We start from the raw sequence: 20,098 nt of genomic DNA, 5'->3' as shown, positions 1-20,098 counted from the left end.
GAAAGCCAAGCCAAGCCTGCAGCTGGTTTATCCCATCCATCCACAGAAGCCATTTCCCTCAGTCAGACAGCCCACCTACACCACACTGTAGGCCTACACCTCTTCATGCCTGCTGCAGACACAGCTTCTTGCGTGAAAGCTGAGTAAGAGATTCAACAAATGCTATTTGCTAGTGTTCCCCCAGAAGTAACTTGCTGAAGCCTGTAACTGAAAAATCTAGATTTTCTTCTCATCCCTGAGCAGCAGGAGACCAAACAGGTTCCGCACCTTGGAAGTCCTTGAAACTAGCAGTGAGTTCACCACCTATGATTGTGCTCCCAGAAATACATTTTTCTGTATTAACATACCATCCTGTAAAAGGCAAAGTAGGATTTCCTACCTGTTTAGATAAATGTATTTGTGTTAAAAAACACAAAGTACAATAAGCATTTTAGACATGCTAGGTCTGACGGTTATCACAATGCTGCTGCAGGGACATCTATACCCGCTTCAAAATGCTCAGTGACCTGCAAAGCTCCACATTTTCAGAAGTTATAAGGCACTAGGTGAAGGAGCCAGGCAAAGCTAGGAACTGACCGGTTATGGGCACTCACTTCTCTCCTCCCTGGAAGCAGTCTACAGCACAGCAGCAGACAATTAGCACCTATGCTAAGCTGCAGCAGTATGTCAGCCTCCCTGCAAAGGTGCTGCAGTGAAACCCAGAAAAAACATAAGTACAAGAGTTCTTGAGAGGTTTCATTGACTGTATTTCCTTGCTTTAAAAGGCTCTTGCCCTGCTCTTCTCCATCCTTCCACACCAGAGAAAAGGTCACCTGTGCCAGAACCCATCTGCTCCTACCGACACAGCGCCTGCCTCCTCCAACTGCTAGAGTAACTGCCCCTTGTCACTACATATTTTACAGCTGGTTTAGTAGGGATCTTGTAACTGAAAGACTAATGGACCAGTATCCCACACACACTACAGTGTTGATACACACCATCATCTTCACTTCTTTCCCCAGTCAGCTCTACCGATTCCGAGAGCGAAGCTAGAGACGTGCGCCGTGATGATGCTGCCGAGGCAATGCTGGGCTGCTTGCTACCAGGAAGACGGCTAACCCAGTGCTCACAGAGCGAGGAGCTTGTGGAGCCTGCAAGAATCAAACACAGACATCAGGCCAGTGGCATGCAGCTGTGGAACATGTGAAACCTTGGAAGGCCACTGAGAGTCAGGCACGTACTGCACTGCACTGGCTTCAATAGACACTTAAGAGCCCGGAGCCAGCGTCCAGATACTGCCGAGACAGTAAGCCTTTACTCTTACAAAATAGTTTTGGTCATAAGTGGAAGACAGAACTACACTTGTCCCAGTATGCTGGGAATCAACAGTATCAGCACAAGAGCACGCAGGCAGAGGGCAGCCCTTGAGCTGCTGCAAAAGCACAGTGCAAGTCCTTTCCTTTAATTCTTCCCTTTCCCAAGGCAAGGCATCAAGCCTGCATCTGCCTCCAGCTTACTCTGGGTTCAACCGACACATTCAGCTGCTGGCTGCCTATCCATCAGCACTGCTCGAGGGAATGAGCTAGTCACACTTTTATGTCACAGCTTTGACGAGGGCTGCTCTGAGCAGAATTACTCATGGGGGTGGAGGGGGGTTCCCCCATTGCCACAGCCTCTTTGCCACAACTAGCCTTAAACAGAAGAAGTGGGAGCTTCCCATGGCCTCTGATACACAGCAGCAGACTCAGACAGGCCTCACCAAGCTCTGGGACAAAAAGTGGGGGCTTAAGCAGAGCTGGGCAGAAAATTCCTCAGGACAAACTATCCATGAGAGAGAAACCCACAACCACCCCTTGACAATTCCAGCAGGGCTTACCTGCAACAGAGCTGTTAGCAGACCATGACGGGATTGCTGTGCGTCTCTGGTAGAAAAGAATATAAGCTGTCTGCTTGCAGACTTCGTTTTCAGAAAGTTGCTGAACATCACTGTCATCAAAGCAGTACCACTGGCCATCAACCGAGTTTTTACAATATGCTGAGAGAAAATATATTGCTGTTAGACTTTCCTAACTCCTGCTGCTCTCGGATTTGCTGTATGATAACTTAAACATGACCTTATCTGCTATGATGGACTTGGAGGATGATGAAAGGAACAGATATATTCACACAACACATTGTTTTCCAGTCTGACTGGCAAGATGGGGGCCTGAGGCCACCAAAATACAATGAACGGCTCGCATCTCAGGATTTTCTTTGTCCAACATTACTGCTAAGAACAGAACACAGAATGGGTGGCTCCATTCACCTCACATTCTGTTCCTTGTGGCAGTCTGCCTCCATTGGTGAATCTCCTCCTGACTGAGCCCACCCAAGACAACACAGTCCAGAAATGTACATCAGAGGGCAAAACCAGACACACACGTTTTTCTGGCTGCTGTGTGAAGTCATACAAGCAGATTCCAAGAACCACAAAGCAACTCCGTATCTGGCTGCTCTGGAAGCTGCTGGAACAATCAAAGAGGAGTTCATAAATTGACTCTGCACAGAGGCAATGTGCAAATGCTTCCTACATGTACCAGCCTCTTGCAACTACAGAAGTTCTGTGTTGAGTGGCCAGGAGCATTTCTGAAACATGAAAGGCCAGTTACATTACTCTGAAGGGGAAAAAAATAGCAGAGAAAGAAATGTACAGTAAGACATCTGGGGTCAACAGGCATTGTTCCATTCCTCAAAGTCACAAAAGCTACCCCTCCAGTATTACACAGCTAGCTCCTGTTAGTTGGGTTAGGTCCTTTTGTCAAGAAAGATGAGGTTACAGACACTCAATAGAAAAATATCCCTGTTTTCTTTCTGAAAGGATCCAAAATATGTAAATATTGCAGGCTACTTGCCTGTATAGTGTCCCCCTTGCATGGTGCCATGATGATTGCAAACCGCATACAGGTCATAGATATAGTCCTCAGGATCCCTTCCAAGACCGTAAGGCCTCCTCCAGGGTGACCAGTGAGATGGCAGACTCCAGCTGCTCTGACTGCGTTTAACAACATGAGGAGTCATGTCCAAGCCACTCAGGGGGAATTTAACCATGTTTTGAAGTTTCATCCTTCGGTCTCCTTCCTGTGTAAACGAAGAACAGCATAAGCTGCAGTGGCAGCAAGACCACCATGCCTGGGGAAAACGAAAACCCACAGAAGAATGCACAGGACAGAACAGCTGCTTTGGAAGAAGTGGTCTAGTCAGGTCACTCCCTGGCTGAGAAGCAGTCCTCCTGAAACACTGCAGACATCCTTACCTGTCTAAACCTTTTGAGATGTATGATGAGAACATCAGGTAAGGTCCAGAGGCTTAGTGTGATGCTACCCTGCTGCAGCTGCTTGCAGTGCGGGCATCGCCATGCATCATCTGGGGCAAGCTACAAGGAAAAGGCATGAGTGGGTATTAGTTTTCCTGTTCCAAGGCAGCTTTGACTACACCACTGTTCCTCTGCTGGCCCAGGCCCTGCATTCCATCTGTCTCCAGCATTTATCAAGCTCATTGAAAATGCAAGGTTCGCACTGACACTTTTCAAAATAGTGACAAGCATGTAGACACGTGCACCTCATGCAGGAGGCACTTCTCACTGCAAGACAGAATTCAGCTAGTGCTGTTTGTGCAGAGAAGCTATTCTGACCTTATAAATTCCAATCCCTTTGAAGTGGGAGAGAAGAAAAAACAGGCAAGAAGTAGGCAGGCTTGGCAGCCTGAATAAAAGTACTCTCACAAGAAAACCAGCAACAAAGAAAGAATCAGAACAGGAAGACGACAGACGTACTTTGAATTTCATCTCTGACACCTTACTGTCCTCTGAAAACCCTCTCCCTCCCTATGTCCCAATGGCACAGACTTATAAACTGCAAAGGTTTTCATTGCCCACCAAGGACAACATGTCTTTTCAAAGACACAAACGCAACATGCTTCCCTCCAAAGCCCAGTGCTCAGAAATCTCAGAAGTTAGAGAGCTTTAAGCTGTCAAGCAATTTCGAACAATTTTTCCCTCACCTCTGAAAGAAGCTACAAGAGAGATTCCAAAATTATTAAAGCTCAAAGGTCCACAGTCCAACTCTAGGACTATCCCATTTTACAGCAGATTAGAGACCTCTGGCAAAGAAATGCAGATTGCTTGCAAGTTCCAGGCAAGGGCCAGATCAGACCCATCTCTAGTCTGCCTTGTGGCACACTATTGTTCCTGTCACTTCGACCTCCTCACACCATGAGCAGATCTAGAGGAAGAGAGCAGCCACGCTTCTGGAGAACTGAGCTCAGCAGTCTCTGCACTGCTGCTTGGGGGGGCCCACTCAGTGGGTCTTGAGCCCACCCCACCCCTGCTCAGCCTTGGAAACATAGACCTGCTCCAAGATACATCAGTAAATTCCCATGAAGAAGCCACATTGTTCTAACCCTTTATAATGGATGCCAGAAAAAAAGACATCACTATTTCACAGGGAGGAAACTGCAGAATAGAGGAGTGCGCTCTCATATCGACAGCTGGGGGGCAAAAAAACCAAAAGCAGTACCTCTCAAAACTTTCTCCTCACTGCAGAGAAACTCTGTTAGCAGGACTGGTAACTAGCATTGTGTTACAAATTTATTGTCCTGTATCAACACATCAGTGTTTGCAGAAAACAGCTACACTGCTGGGTATGGGAGTTCATGCAGCACATGGACCAGCCAGACCTTCCAGTTCCTGGCTGCTGTATAGTCTTATCCCCACCTGTTCCTCTTTGGTGTACAGTTGGAAACACTGAGATAAAGTGCAAGTCTGAGGTTGATGATGAAGCTCTCTCTGCTGGCGAACGCTTTCAGAGTCTGGAATATACTCCTCTTCTGTATTCACAAACAAGCTGCATCAGGGAGACAACACATTTACCAGCACATCCACCCGCTCCCCATGCTGCCGAGGGGCTTTTCTGAACATACAATCAACAGGTCTTTCCTGGATTTGTCCCATTACATGTGAGCAAGAGCTGACTGGCAAGAGATCCTTGACAGGGCAGCACAGCTAGCAGAGGTGTAAACAGCTCCAGTGGGCACCCACTCCAGTTTACCTCAGGCAGAAAAAGCTACTCACTGCCCACAAACTTTCTCACACAAATATGATTTGTGGGGGAAGGAGCCACAGGCAAGATACCTGCTCCATAATGCAAAACCCAGGATAGAGAGAAAAGGATTCCCGACACTGAGCAAGTCTAGGGTACCCAGCCCCAGCCTGCCCCTGCGCACAGAGGCCAGGGCAGGGCACAGGGTGGGGTTTCTGATGGGTCTCACATTTGCCAAAGGGTGCACAATTCACACACGCAAGCCACAAGCATCACTCCTGATGGTGAACACACTCGAAGGCTTTCCACTTTATACTTACTAATCTTTAGTTTCTTTGTCCCATTCTACCACTAACTTCACATGAGCAGTTCCCCCCTGTCCACATGACTTCAATGCCCTAGAGAGAGGAGCAGACAGAAGTTAGACCATCTTTCTATCTGAAGCCTACGTTGTCTTTTACATGGATACAGCTTCTCTCCACTAGCCCTTCATCCTTCCTCTGTTCCCACACAGCTCAAGCGTGCAAAGGAGTAAAAGGAATTCATACAGCAAAGAGCATGGCAATATTGGCAAACTGCATTTATTAAGTACATTAGTTCTGTAATTAAACCTACACTTATTTACAGAACAGACATCTACAAAGATTTCTAAAGAATAACAGTCACGCAAAAAAGAGGGGGAGGAGTAATGAAGTAATACTTTCATTCTGTTCTCCATTTCCAAGAAGGACATACTCCAGATGGCATGACACACAACTGAGCAATCCTCACACAGCTTCTTGAGGACAGTCGTTTCCCTGCTCCTTAGGCCCGTAAAGTCCATTCCACACACCCACACCAAGACTGTCCCTTTCTGCATGGCTACACACAGAGGTCCCAGCTGACAAACTTCTCTCTACTCCTGGGAAGGATGACCAGCTCACCTTTCCACTGTTGGATGGCAGAGGGGTCGCTCCTCCTGAGGTAGCAAGTACGTTATGCCCACAACACTGACCACTCGCAAACTGAAGGGGCAAACCTGTGACAGAGAGTAGAAGCCATGTCAACAATTCAAACCAACTTACCTGTGTGCAAACCTGCTCTCAGTACCAGTCAAAACATACTTTATCATAGAATGTGTGTTTTACATGAGAAAGCAAATGCACAAGGTCTCAAAGATGCCTACAAGCAGCAGCTAAGAGTGGTGTGAGGTACAGCAACTGAGGCTTTGTACCCAACAAGTCTTCTATGGTGACACCCCTCTTCACCCCTCTGCTCTCAGAGGGAGATCTCATCAGAAACACACAGTCACTAAGCAAATGTTTCATCTTTGCTTTTAGGTAAACACCACCAAACCGTGGATTTCCAGTGCAGCACTAACCTCTCAAGTATTTACTGGAAGCAAGGAAATGAAGCATGCGATTTCTACACCTGACCAGTCTAATCTTAATTGTACCTTTCAGCAAGTAGACAAAAGCACCAAGGATGTAGAATACCAGACTTGGACATTATTGCACAAAGAAATATTGGGAAGCCATCAGTTCAGTATGTGCAGCATGTTTATCACTCCAAGTAACTGGCTTCCCCTTTAGCTCACATCCCACAAAGCTGGAAGTCTCAGAACAGACAAACCATTTGCCTCACCTGCATGCAAGCTGCAGGCCGCAGGAAATACTGCATCTTCTCCAGAATTTCCTTCTGCAGAATATCCCAAGCAATTGTTTTTTCCAAATGCAACACAAAGGGCAAGCCAAACCTACAGGAAGGAGAAGCATTGGAAAGAGCAATTAAAAGATTACTCTGTTCATAAATATGATCCTGACTCTGACAGTGTCACCCTCCTCACATGGCACCTATGGAGCTTGGCATGCTTTGGATGAAACTCCCCAGAAACAAGGCATTTAGTCTCCAGAGGAGAGATGCTTCAAGGAAATGTTGTTACTGCTGCCCATGCGGAGGGTTCTTGTTAAGGGGCTGCATCCCTGGTCTGTCCTTAAGCAGCTTGCTTCAGGCTCCAAAGCTTTGTGACCTCTGGTATAACTTTTTGTGAAACAAACTTCAGCAGCTGCGACAGGTCTCAGTGTGGCTGGTACAAATGCCTTTGCCACTTCCCACCCTCCCTGTTTGCACTCCAAGTAAAAATTTCCACATGTCACAGGATCTGGTCAGGCATGCTTGCTGCTCTCTGAAACCAGAGAGCTCCATAGAGCTGGTATGTCCTTCCAACTGGTCTGCATCCACCACTTTCTAGTAACACTTAACTAGTTGAAGTTCACTGAAATTAGGAATATTTTGCTGCATTCATTAATGTTTCTTGATCAATGTGTTCTTTAGCACCTAATACAAGCTAGGAATGCAAGCTGTTGCTCCTTCACTTCGTGTTTTCACTACACTGAGTAAAACCCAGGTCAATTAAGGAAGCAGCCAGAAAAGTAACTCTGACTGTGAAGTAGCCAGTCACCTTTTGCTCTGCTGTCCAGTGCACGCTCTGTTACACACCAGCAAGACAATCTTGTCATTCGTTGCTGGTTTAGTAGAGGACTGTTCCAGTTTTTCAGACTTCACTGTTCCTTGAGAGTAAGATATTGTTCGGGAGTGCTCAGTGCCACATTTCAAGTTATTCAGGTTATTGTTCACATGTATTCCTGAAAAATTAGGAGAAAGGAAACATTTTGTTATGTCATTTGCTTTGAGTGCCCTGATGCCCCCTCAAGAAACCCTCCTTCGGCTGCAGAGGAGCAGGTCACTATGGAATCAGGACCATTTTTATGACTCATATGAAGGCTTCAAAGAGCAATTACTTTTCATAGTGACTATTTCTTTACAGAAAGAAATTATATGCAAGTGCTCACCTAACTGATTTTTCACAGCAATTTGTACAAGCACTCACAGCTTTGTATGCCTGCCAGAAAAGCTAAAGTGACAGAAACCCAACTTGTTACTTCCAATAATAAAATTTGCGTTTGATGATGCTCCATCTACCCAGGATGCAATTATTCCCTTTCACTGAGAAGGAGACGCAGAGAAGCTGAGGGTTCTGAGCTTTGAAAGAGAAAGTGTTTGTTCATTCCTGAGACTGTTTATTCATCACTGGCAATCTGATTTTAAATAACACAATTTTGTTGCTTCACCAGTCCCCAGCAGGTCTTTAAATTAAGCCCGACAACAGATTTCACATTAAGCTAGCCTGGCCTGCAGAATCAGCCCTGAGAAGAGGAAGAAAGGAATGTACATCACTTCTTGATAACCTGCTGGCTGACAACACCATTAAGTCTGCTAAAACGTGTCTGGACAAAGTCAGAGTTGAAATCAATACACCAGAACATCAACTACTTGTGGGACTTTTACTCTCAAGTATACCCTTTCCCAAAACAAGCCTCCCTCACCTAGTCTCCTGAGGTGGGCATTAAGCAGAGTTATCGACTTACCTCTCTGACTGAGGATACCCTCAGGCCTAAATATCTCTGGGGTCTCAAAGGCAAAAATGCAATCGCTTTCATGAATGGTGTCCAGGTCATCAGTATCACAGAAGGAACGATGAAAACCATCATAGTACATCTCCGTCAGCACGATCTAGAGTCAGCAGAAGCAACCCAGAATCCATTAAACCACCTGTGCTTCGTCCAGCTGAGCTGCCCTGCCTCTCAACAGGGGTTTTCCTGCTAAGGGTTTAGCATTCCTCAAAACATCCTGGAATTGGCCAGGAGCAAGGAAGAGGGAAAAGGACTGCCATAAAAGAGAAGCTGGGGTAAAGGCAGCACATGGAGAGGTTTTGGTGGGATCTGACAGCTTTCCTGAAGCTCTTCCTACAGAGGAACTCCCCATAGGCGCCAAGTTTCCTTGCTGCCAGCATGCACAAATCACTGTGTGATCAGGCAGAAGGTCTGCACACACCACTGATAGCTATCCCAACATCCCTAGGTTTCAAAAAGCCAATGCACAGGGAAAACATGATCTTTTTGGTTCCCCCATTCAGTCATGGGCAGCAAATTTCAATTCCTACATATTCAGCATAGAACAAAAGCCTCCGTGCTCCCTCCGGCTGAAGGGAGAGCACACGGGTGATGAGACAAGCCCCATTACCTGCTCTGTGGGTATCTTCGTTTCTGAGGAGACAGCTTCCCGCAGCCTGGCCACCGTTCCAGAGATGGGCACTGCCACTCCGATGCGCATGCAGTGAGAGCACTTGCCCTGGTACACCACGGTGACGTAGAGCGGCCTGCAGACAGCACAGGAGGCACTGCTGGGGCTGGCCTCAGCACTTCTGGGCAGCACCTCACCCAGGGCCAGCCCAGCCTGGGTGCATCCAGCCTGCCCATAAACTACAGGGCCCTCCAGGCAGTCTGGATCCACCTCACACTGGAGTTATGCTCGGCCGCAGCCAGACAGGTATGTTTGATTTCCAAAGACTCCTTTCCTACTACATTGACTGGTGATACTTACTTCTGCAAGCAGAATGTTGTCTCAAAAAAGCCCCACAAAGTTAAAAATGAAACTGTTTATGACAAAGCAATCATAATTTTCCAACAAGGATCTAGTAATGCAGCTTAGGACAGTGCAAGGCAACACCTTAACACACTCAGAGAGCTGCTGCTGGGAACAGCTGCTCCACATTGCCTCTCACCACTCAGCCCTGCCTCCAACAGCAGCCAGCAGCACTATCTTGGGACGAGTGGGGCAGCTAGCCAACCAGGGACATCTTCCCAGGAAAGCCCACTCAGTCTCCATTCTGTCATGGAGCAGGGACTTCTGCACCAAATGTGACAGTTACAACTACTATGGCCTTTCATTACTTCGTTCCATTCCCTCTTGAACCCATACAAGTTTTCTGCCTCCAAAATATCAGGTGAAGGAGTTGCTTACGCATACAATGGGTAGTTTTGCTGTGCATCTTTATCTTCGCTCTCAACTTTTTATCTGGATTTTTTTTTTTCTCCCTGGAGCTTTTTTCTTTATTGGCAACAGCTGTCTTTCAATAAAGCAAAACATTTTGCAGGAAAGCTTTTAACTTCACTTTTTGAAATTGGAGTAATCAGTGAGACTGTTCTAAAGAAAGTAAAAAAAAAAAGAAAGTGTTTCATCCTTTTCCCCTTTTCAATTTAATGCTATAAATTAAGTCAAAAGCAAAATATTTTGGTTACCTGAATCAAAGATATTTTTTCCAAAAAAAATTAATTCTATAGGAAGTTAAAGGTGGGGGTGGAGGGCCATTCTGAATCAAGTAAAAGGCTCAATCTACCTGCAAAGGAAAAAATTAAATCCCCATATGGTCCTATCTATCTTTTTTAAAGACTTACCAGAGAAATTTTGCTGACATCTCTCTTCCTTCTGTAGCAAATTAAATAACACTATATGCATGGGAAACAGCGAACATTTAGTTCAAGACAGTTACATACCGTGTATGGGGCAAAGGAATCGGCAGAGAGATGCAGAGAAAAGGGTCAAAGGTGTTACTCTGCTTCTGGCAATGAGGGCACGTCAGAGAGGACCTAGTACAAATATCAATAATAGGGCAGCGTTATACCTCATTTCATCAGGAACGGATACATCAAATCACAAACAACAGCCTCTGCATGTCAATCTGACTGCCCCTTTCCACTCTTCTTTCTCCATACAAAGCAGCTCTGCACAGAGGCTGTATAGACATAGCTGCTGCAAATGGTGGGCTCCTAATTTCTAGATCCTTTTAAAGTAATTAGTCTCAAAGTTCATTACAGGGCATACCAGGAAAAGATTTCACTCCAGTCACTGAATATGACTTTTAATAAACATCACTACAAAATTAATAATTCACCAAAAGTAGCTCCAACATGAAAGGCCTGGAAGGGTATTGTCTTTGAAGAAAAGTGACAGGAACGAGATGGCAACAGTCAGCACTGCAGGTGCACAGATCTCTTACTCGGAAGAGGAAAAACTCCAGACAATACTTCTCTCACATTTAGAATTAACCTGCGACCTTACACTGGCTTCACATTTTATACCAGGCTTAAGGTTTCTCCTTTGCAAAGGAAGCTTTGGCAAATACTGTGGAGAAAGCCCAGCAATTAAAATTCTTATAGCAGCACAGATACAAGCCATCGAGGAACACTGGAAACTAGGTTGTCTTCTTGTGTTAGTTCTGAAATTAGAAAGCTCACTTCCTGAGAAGCATGGGAAAACTCATGGGAAAACCCTGAAGGGGCAGTGAAAGATTCAGCTCAGAATTCCCAAGCACCAGATAACAGGAACCCTGCATGATGCCTGGGATCTGTAACTCCCCAGCAGCCTCCAGGCACCTCCAGATCTTGCCACAGGCTCTTGCCTCTCAGCAGCCAGGGTAAAGCCTTGCAGAACTGCGCTGTCCTTAGCATTTACTCCACTGAGCACTGGCTTGCTTTCAGGATGCATCAGGGCAGATGAAGAAGTGGTACATACTGTAGATTTTCACAGACTATACCAAAGCTGAAGTAGTGCAATTCTTTTACTCCTCTGGAGCAAGATCTTAGTTCAGATTTCATTTAGCAGGAATTCAGAAACAGCTGTTAACACAATGACACCAGTCTCAACTGTACTGGGAGCTAGTGTTAGGGCAAAATTATAAGGGAGTCACCAATGCATGCAATAATGCCTCAGAATTTATGAAATATCATACCTGTACTGGGCTTGAAAGAGTTCCTGCACAAAAGTACTACTGATTGGAAAGGCTGGTCCCTCGAGCAGCACATCATCTTCCAACGGTGGCTAAAAGAGAAGAATAAACCCTAGAAGCACACCCAGGCGTGCAGATGCACCATACCAAATAGCTCCAGTACCCCTAGTCAAATCTGGGCCCTCCTTGCCCAAAACCACCAGAAAAACGTCACAAGATCTTTAAATAACAAGTGTGCTCTGCTCACACCGGTGGTTATGCAGGAATGTGAAGTAGCTGGGGCAGTCCAAGGAAAGGCATGGATCTCACACCAGACAATATGCCTGGCAGCCCTTCCCCTATAATGCCTCCCAGCTCTTGCAGAGTGGTTTGTGACCATTCACAAGTGATTGTACTGGGGAGCAGTCCTGGTTTCAGCTGGGATCAAGTTAATTTTCTTCCTAGTAGCTGGTACAGTGTTGTGGGTTGCATTTAGTATGAGAATAATGTTGACAACACACTGATGTTTTAGTTGTTGCTGGGTAGTGCTTACCCTAAGCCAAGGACTTTTCTGTTTCCCATGCTCTGCCAGTGACGAGGTGCACAAGAAGCCGGGAGGGAGCATAGCCAGGACAGCCGACCTGAACTAGCCAAAGGGATACTCCATACCATAGAACATCATACTGAGTATAGAAACTGGGGGGAGTTGGCCAGGGGCCACCGATCATTGCTCAGAGAGTGGCTGGGCATCAGTCAGCAGGCAGTAAGCAACTGTATTGTGCATCACTTGTTCTTCTTGGGTTTTATTCCTCTCTCTTTGCTGTCTCCCTTTTCATTATTATTATTATTATTATTTCAGTTATTAAACTGTTTTTATATCAACCCACAGGTTTTACCTTCTTTCTGATTCTCCTCCCCATCCTACCAGGGCAGGGGGTGAGCGAGCAGCTGCGTGGTGCTTAGTTGCCAGCTGGGGTTACACCACAACAGGAACACTTGCCACAGATTAGTGAAATGGCTAGTTACATTCACAGGGCCAGAAATAAGCAGCATTTTAATCCAAGCTTTCTTTCAATCTGAATTACTGGGAGTTGAGAAGCCAACAGGGAGAACCTATTTAAAATGAAAGACTGTATGCAAAGCTACAGCTACTCTCCCATGTTGGCTCGCAGCAAAATCCTTTACCTTGAGTTGAGGCATGCCACTGTAATTCACTGCATTGTTCAGATCTTCGTGGACTCTGTCTAGAAGCCAAAGCAGGAATTCCTGTGCATCGTGCTGGGCATTCCCACGGTACTGCATAGCGTTCTTGGACACAATGTTCTGTGGAGAGACAGAGATGGTGTATAGCAAAAGCAAAATGAACAAGCTCTTCCTAAAAAGGGGCAGTGGCATGGGCAGAGACCAGGCTGCACCTGAAGGGCAAGAGCCATGCGGGAAAGCTGCAGCAGACCAGCTGCCCCAAGGAGCACCAAGAGGGCCCAGGCAGGCTGCACACGCGCACAGTGCCAGAGCTCCTCCATTCCTCTAATCAGACTTTACAACAGATTTGAGAAATGAGGTTGGGCTGCTCGCTTTATCCCTCTAGAAAATGGGGTCACCAGAAGAGGTGGGGGTGGTGATGAAAAAGACAGGAAAGGACTGATAAACATATACTCTCTATCCACTACAATCTGTCCACCTGCCTCAAGGCAGCAAAATAAGGGAAAACAGAAATAATCTGCTCTCATTACATATGTGCAAGCCCTTCTGACAACAGATTTACTGTCCTCACCTGCACAGGCACCAGCACTCTCCTGTGTAAAATATGTAAGCACAGTTCTAAACAAATGAGTGGTCCACACTGAACACCCACCTCTGCACCACACAGCTGGGAGCCCAGCACACCCCTGCTCAGTGCTCAATGTAACATGAGCAGCTTGGGATGCTGCTGTGAGCCAATTTATTGGGGATAAAAATCTGAAGTAGTCTGTAGGGACTCAAAGATTAAAGGGGACCAAACAGCCTTCCCCACTCCTAGTTCCCATTAAGCAAAACAAGATCCATTGGCAGGAAAAAGTAACAAAACATGGTCCGAAAAATGATCTTAAGCCTCTTCAGGTATCAGCCTGATACTGAGAACCCTCCCTCAGCAGAAAGCCTAGTGAATTATTAGTGTTGCACCATATGAAATTTAATACTAACCCATGAAAATACAGTGAACTTACTTGCAGATCTGGTGTGATACCTAAACACCCAACACGCACCCAGCAGGTATCAGGACAAGATGGCAATGATCTAGAGAAACCTAGTTTAGCTGTGCTAGAAACCCACCACCCAAGACACACCCTTGTCATTTACCAGCTGACATTGCGTGGCCTCAACCACAGATGGTCTCATAACCAGAGCTCTCCTTCGCATCGCTAAACATCCTTCAGCTGAATACCGTGGCACAGGGTCCCACTCCCACCAACTTTATTACAATTCCTGGCATTATACTTCTCCCATTAGATTTACGAGACACTAGTTTCTTGATCAGACCACAACGCATTATTTTTAAGAAAGCTTCATGCTGACCCATCTTAAGGCGCTCACAAGGCAGCTCCTCGCTGTTAGATAGCGGCAGGGCCCAGCAGCAGGTCTCGAGCTGCTCTGCAGACCCAGGCCCTGCCTCAAGCTGGGGTGTTGGGGCTGGTCACCCTTCCAGCCCCATGACACCATGACTGGAGTTTGTGGTCCCAGCTAACAGTCAGCCATTGCTTACAGGATTTAGTGGCTCACCTAGAATTAGGAAAAATTAATGTTCCAAAATATCCAAAAAATCTGTAGCAAGGAGAGAAGGCTGGTATTCACAGAACTTGCGTTCAGCTGAACGCACCCAGACAATAGTGGAGGGAAGAATTTAAGATGTGAATGTGGAGACTTCCTTTGCAAATGTTACCTTTATTCAAAAAATTACACTGAAAATTAAATTTAGCCCTTAAATTACTGTCAGGTTCCAAACTGAAAATCAGTCGCTGAAGTGTGAAGCAGAGATTTTAGTCCAGTCTTAAGTGGTTATCTCGCTACACCTTTTCCTCTACAATTGCTGTCCATGCCTTCACAGTAACACACTTGCCTTCTAACAGCCACGTTCATCCTTCCCATCCCCCTCCTGCACTCAGCTCAGCACACCAAGGTGACAATGTCTAGTACCACCATGGAGGGAGGAGGGCTCCAAAGGCAGTGCAGGTTGCAGCAAGACCAAGCTCATTCTCAGCAGCAAGTTGACCAAAGAGGGCCAAGAGAAAGAGAAGTGCTGAAACACACACCCCACACCCCCAGCAGTCTACGGTCCTATCTGCACTAGGATGAAAAGGTATGATATCATCAGGCCAGCATTAATGCTTTTCAGCTAGCATGTTAAGAGGCAGCTGCCTTATCTGGTCTAGTGTTTTCGTCAAGTTAGCCAACAGGGTTACTACTAAGTCCTAATGTAGACAGAGTTGAAGATAAAAGGGTCTTTAGTATTACTAGGAGGAAGCGGATCTGGTATTTCAACTAAAAAAAGGGGCGGGTGGGGGTGTGCGTGTCTGTATGGAAACAGACATAAGTACTTCAGGACTTCCAGGAATCCACGTTAGTATTTCTTATCGCCTCTCTCCGAGTGTCACCAGCACATCACTCCCGCCTAGACCCTCACTGACTTCTATTGACATGCATTCCTGGTGATATGTCATCCTACAGCAAGCTGCACAAGCCCACAATGCCCCACTGCAGAGCGATCCCCAGGGATTCAGAGCAACCACATGCCTTGGGCTGTATATGTGTCATTCCTCATCTCAGAATCATCTCCATGATAACTGTTCTGGTTTCCTCAACACTCTTGCAGCCTGAGTGGACCAAGGATAAAGAGCTGCCTGTGGAAACAGATCACAAGATGTTGGAAGTGATTCAGGAAGCACTACAAAATATCAGATGCAATTCCCTCACAAGAGGCTCCGCTACAAAAACACTCCAGCAATAGCAGCGTGTTCCCAACGTTACTCATGCTTCCTGCCATCGCTGCTACAAGTGGGTTTGTTATTCCTTAAACCTCTGCATCTGCTGCTCTGTGAAATGTTATGTGCCTTCCTCCCGACACACTCTGAGATGCTGGGGCAGCAAAGCAATACGAGACAGGCAAGGTGTAAAGGAGGAGCAACACATGGTGCAGAACAATTAGTAAAGAAGCACAATTACATCCAAATGAGAGATAAAGGTACAGAGTCAAACAATTCAACAATTTGAGAAAAATACCAGGAACTCCTCCTAAAGGGCAGCCCCCACTCAACTAGATGGCTCGGCAATCAAATACAGCCCCACATGCTTCCCTGTCTCCAAAGGCAGCCCTCTGGCTCTGGCTGAGGGCAGTGTGGTGTACGAACAGGTGGCAGGGTCCCTGCAAGCCCTGTGCCACAGACGGGGGACTGCAACCTCTCAGCAAGGCAGACCAGCAGTTCCTGAAGAGCTCCAATAACAATTGATGAGCAAAAGGACAAAGAGAGCAGGTATCTCATCATGAAGTACAGTCCACCCTGAACCTCTTTATTTATTTCCTGAGACTGGCGTTCCAGCTTGTCAGGGGCAGAGCTACCACCCAGGGGACGTGGGGCTGCTGCCCTGGCTGTGGAGCGCGTGCCAGGCTCCCCACAGCCCACAGGGCTAAGGTAGCTCAACTTGGTCTGTAACACGGCAGCCCAGGTGACATCTACGCAGCACAGGCAGCAACCTCAGTTTAGACCAGGCCACAACTGCAACACCCCTTCCCCAAGATACCTGCTCATGCTGCAGAAAGATTACTTTACACAAAGACAGGTACAAGTCAAAACAACCTCAAACTTTCTCTCCTCTTTCGCTTATCAAAAGAAAACAACACCTCATTTTGCTGATCCTGCTTACGCTGAACCCACTGCAGTAATGCAACAGCCATCACAACTGGCTGCAGATACAGAGTTAAAACAGCAATGGGTTTAAAAAACACATAAAAACACATTAAACCCACCACATTTACCAACCCCCCATAGCCTTTAATCCCCTGCCCCTAATCTGGCTCTGTTGTAAGAATAGGTGGCACATCTGAACAGACTTCATCCATCACCAGAAGGTATTAAGAATGAGTCAGGAACAATTCTGGTGCAGCTGTTTCAGATGTGAGACACCCAAGTACAGACCCTGAAGCTCCCTCCCAACAACATTCCATGATTGTACAGCCAGGCACCTCAAGCCCCTTTCCTCATCTCAGCCCCTAAGAGTCTGGCACAAAAAGGAATGAATCTTCCCTTTCCCCAGATGTGCAAGCACCAGCACTCGGGCACCCTGAATGGAAGTGGCACCATCAGAAGAGATAAGAGGGGAGAAATCATAATTTCATATTGATTGCATACACTTATCTAACCCCCTAATGCAGGCACCCTATAACCAAACAGGTCCCTGTCCATCTATAAAGCAGATTTACAGCAAAGACGCATTATCATTTTTATCAGCCCACTGAAAGTTTAATAATCATTCATCTACTGCTCTAAATAGATGCAATAAATAAATCCAAACATAGCTGAACTACTGGCATCTCCTTTGGTGCTGTTATTGTTCCAGATGACAAAGACAACTAGAGGAAAAATGTCAGTCTATTTTCCAGTGTGCCTTTTGTAGGAAGCAGCTGTGGAAAGGTTTTTGTACATGAGCGGAGGAAGCCAGCTCATTAGAGACCTGACACAATGCCACACGTGAGCAGGAAAGAAAGGCTATTCTTTATCTTTCATTGAACATCATCAGGTTACGCTCAGATTATTTTTTATTTTCTTTTATAAACCCACAGATGTAATTCTGTGTTTGGGCAACTTCTACAGCAGACATCTCATGAAGAGCATTCATCTACATTACTCCCTCTGCTCACACACAAAACCAGCAATTTCTGCTCTCTGAAGCGACATGTTCTTTCCTGGGAAAAGCAGTACTTGGGGAAACAGCACAGTTCAGACCTTCTGTTCTTCCCTAGGCCAGGGACCAAGCCAAGGCCAGCAGCGACCCTTCGCCCAGCTGAAAGTGCCAGTAGGGACCATTACGCTCTTTCCTGGCCAGGGCCCTGCCACCAGCTGTTGCCAACAGACCCCCACAGCTTCCAGCACTCAGGACATGTCTGCTCAGCTGCTGCAGCCTGTGAACAACAACAAAACAAAACAAAACAAAAAAAGGCACGAAAACCAGGGAGACTCAGTGCAACAAGCCTCTCCCCCTGCCACAGAGGCTTACAGTGATGGCAGCTGCCTTGCAGCAACAAAGCGCTGGCACAGCAGGGGGCCCGGCAACCCACCCACTGCCAGGAGCAGGGATCTGGTGGCAGAAAGCATCCGCAGCATTTCCCTGGGTGCGTGGGGCCCTGCATCGCTACAGAGACACAGCTGGGCTCACAGGCCCCCGAGCTCAGTACCAGCCCTGGGGCTCACTTTTCTGCCTCCTGCCCAGCACCAAGGACAAGGTGCTGGTCCAGCCCAGGACAGAAGAGATGTCCACTGGCTGAGCTTTACCACAGCTCACTAAACAGAGGAAAAATGGAGTTTTGAAGACAGCAGGTCTGCCAAAGCAGCCAGGGCAGGATAAAACAGCCTGTGGGGTATCCCCAAGATGCTGGGGGCTCTGAAGGCAGCACCCCACAGGAGAGCACGGCAGCTCTGTGGGCAGCCAGCCATCCTCAAGGCTGGTGCAGAACAGCCCCCTGCACGGCCAGGCCCTTGCCAGCCGCAGAGGGGGAAATAAGCATAGCCACTTATTGTTACACTTCCAAAAAGTAAAAACAAAAGGAGCACAGCAGAGTGCAGCATGCCAGGACCAGAGGGGATTCTCCACCACATTTAACAAGCCCAAACAAGAAGCATAACCCCACCAACCCCTGCCTCACACCTGTCTCATGCTAGCAGCTACTCCCACCCTTCCAGGCTGAAGCCTTAATTAATACTGATTAACCACCTTTCTTCAACACATAAAGAGAAAGCGAAATTTGTCAAGACAACACCTTGCAGGGGTGCTGTGCGCACATGCAGTACTCCCTCCTCTGCTCTGGCAGAGCTGCCGGCAGCTCCCCAAGACAGCAGAGCACAGAGGGAGCAGGCAGAGGGCTCACAGCCAGCGCCCCTCAGCCACCTCTCCCATGTGGGAAAGGGACCAGGACACAGAGATGGGTTGTTGAGTGCTGCATTCCCAAATAGGCACACGCCTTCCCAGGCTCTTCACAGGAACACAGTCACACTGGCTGGAAGGCACCACTGGGAGTTGGTGCTGACTGCTGGGAGAATTCATCCTTATAAATAGCAGAAATCCGATTTTGTTCTACAAAAAGACCTTATTTTCTTGCTATGCTAGCAGACTGATCAGTGGGATTCAAAAGAGCAAGGGATTAAAGAGCAGGGGAATATCATAAGTATGAAGCAGTTCAGTAAAGGAGAGTCAAGAAAAGCTGTTGTAAGGGACAGACTCGAGGGCTGGGCTCGGGAGCCTCAGGAGCTCGCGCTCCAGCTGCACACCCATACCTCTCCTGCTCTCTCCCGGTTTTGCCTCAGGACCCAAGTCAGAGCATGGGTCCCTGAGACAGGGATCTGATCACTACTGCTCAGACGAGCCTCCCTGTGCACTTCAAGGATGCTGCAAAACGAACATTAATTCCACTGACTCAATGACATGCAAAAGAGTTCATTAAAACAGTGCTCTGCAGCAGTCATGCGTTCAAATGGAAGCACAAAATGTGTTTACTCTCAATCAAGTGTGGCCATTTATAAATGCTGGTGTGTAAAGTGGGGCACAGAGCAACGCTCAGATCCAATTAAGCTGCCTAAGAACAAGCATTCCCTCACCCCTTCCATGCATTGCCAGACATGACACGGTTTTCATACTTTCACCATTTGTAATTCTGTGGGAGCAGTGCAGAAATAAGGACCTTGGAGCTCAGAAGACAGAGAACATGTTTTAGCAACAATGCACAATTGCGCTTCCAGCCCCACAGAGGGTCCATCCAGCCATCAGTCCCCAGAGCTGCCTCGCAGCGGGGCAGAGCTGCTCTGCCTTGGGGTCTCTTCCCCTGCCTCCCCCTCGCCCTTCCCTCTGCTCACCTCCTGGACTTCTGGAGGTAAGCAGCCACACCACTTCTGCTTCCCCCCACCAGCAGAATCCCCTCAGCAAACCAGCATCTGACCTCCAGACTGCAGCTCGGCACTCTGCTCCCCCGGCCTTCTGGTGTACTGACTCAGATGCAAGTTTTAAGTATAACCCAGAAATCCCCAGAAAAGCCTTTGGATTTGTCATGTAGATCAGACTACTATGTTAAGGCAACCAGGATCTTGCTGCAGCAAACCCTTTACTGTGGGGTTGGGGGGGGCAGGGTGGCCGTGGTGACACAGTAAAGAAATTGTAAGGAAACATACGCAAAGAAAAAAGCAAAAGTAAAAAAAAACAAAACACACACACACAA

At 47.1% G+C, this 20,098-nt stretch overlaps 1 protein-coding gene across 1 annotated transcript in view; it reads right to left on the bottom strand.

Annotated features, from left to right (window-relative positions):
* USP31 (ubiquitin specific peptidase 31) overlaps window positions 1-20,098 on the bottom strand; it is a 34,317-nt gene that overhangs the window by 8,133 nt on the left and 6,086 nt on the right. The window contains exons 2-15 of the mRNA XM_056336123.1: window positions 12,826-12,963; window positions 11,665-11,753; window positions 10,430-10,522; window positions 9,117-9,252; window positions 8,462-8,606; window positions 7,495-7,678; window positions 6,678-6,789; window positions 5,978-6,072; window positions 5,375-5,452; window positions 4,730-4,859; window positions 3,272-3,391; window positions 2,871-3,096; window positions 1,856-2,014; window positions 978-1,130 (exon numbers count right to left, since the gene is read on the bottom strand). Of these exons, the coding sequence (XP_056192098.1) occupies window positions 978-1,130; window positions 1,856-2,014; window positions 2,871-3,096; window positions 3,272-3,391; window positions 4,730-4,859; window positions 5,375-5,452; window positions 5,978-6,072; window positions 6,678-6,789; window positions 7,495-7,678; window positions 8,462-8,606; window positions 9,117-9,252; window positions 10,430-10,522; window positions 11,665-11,753; window positions 12,826-12,963 (1,858 nt within the window). The remainder of the gene's footprint in view (window positions 1-977; window positions 1,131-1,855; window positions 2,015-2,870; window positions 3,097-3,271; window positions 3,392-4,729; window positions 4,860-5,374; window positions 5,453-5,977; window positions 6,073-6,677; window positions 6,790-7,494; window positions 7,679-8,461; window positions 8,607-9,116; window positions 9,253-10,429; window positions 10,523-11,664; window positions 11,754-12,825; window positions 12,964-20,098) is intronic.

Source organism: Falco biarmicus, chromosome 4, assembly GCF_023638135.1.
Source record: "Falco biarmicus isolate bFalBia1 chromosome 4, bFalBia1.pri, whole genome shotgun sequence".
In the NCBI taxonomy this organism is placed as follows: Eukaryota; Metazoa; Chordata; class Aves; order Falconiformes; family Falconidae; genus Falco; species Falco biarmicus.
This window is presented reverse-complemented; position numbering and strand designations above follow the sequence as displayed.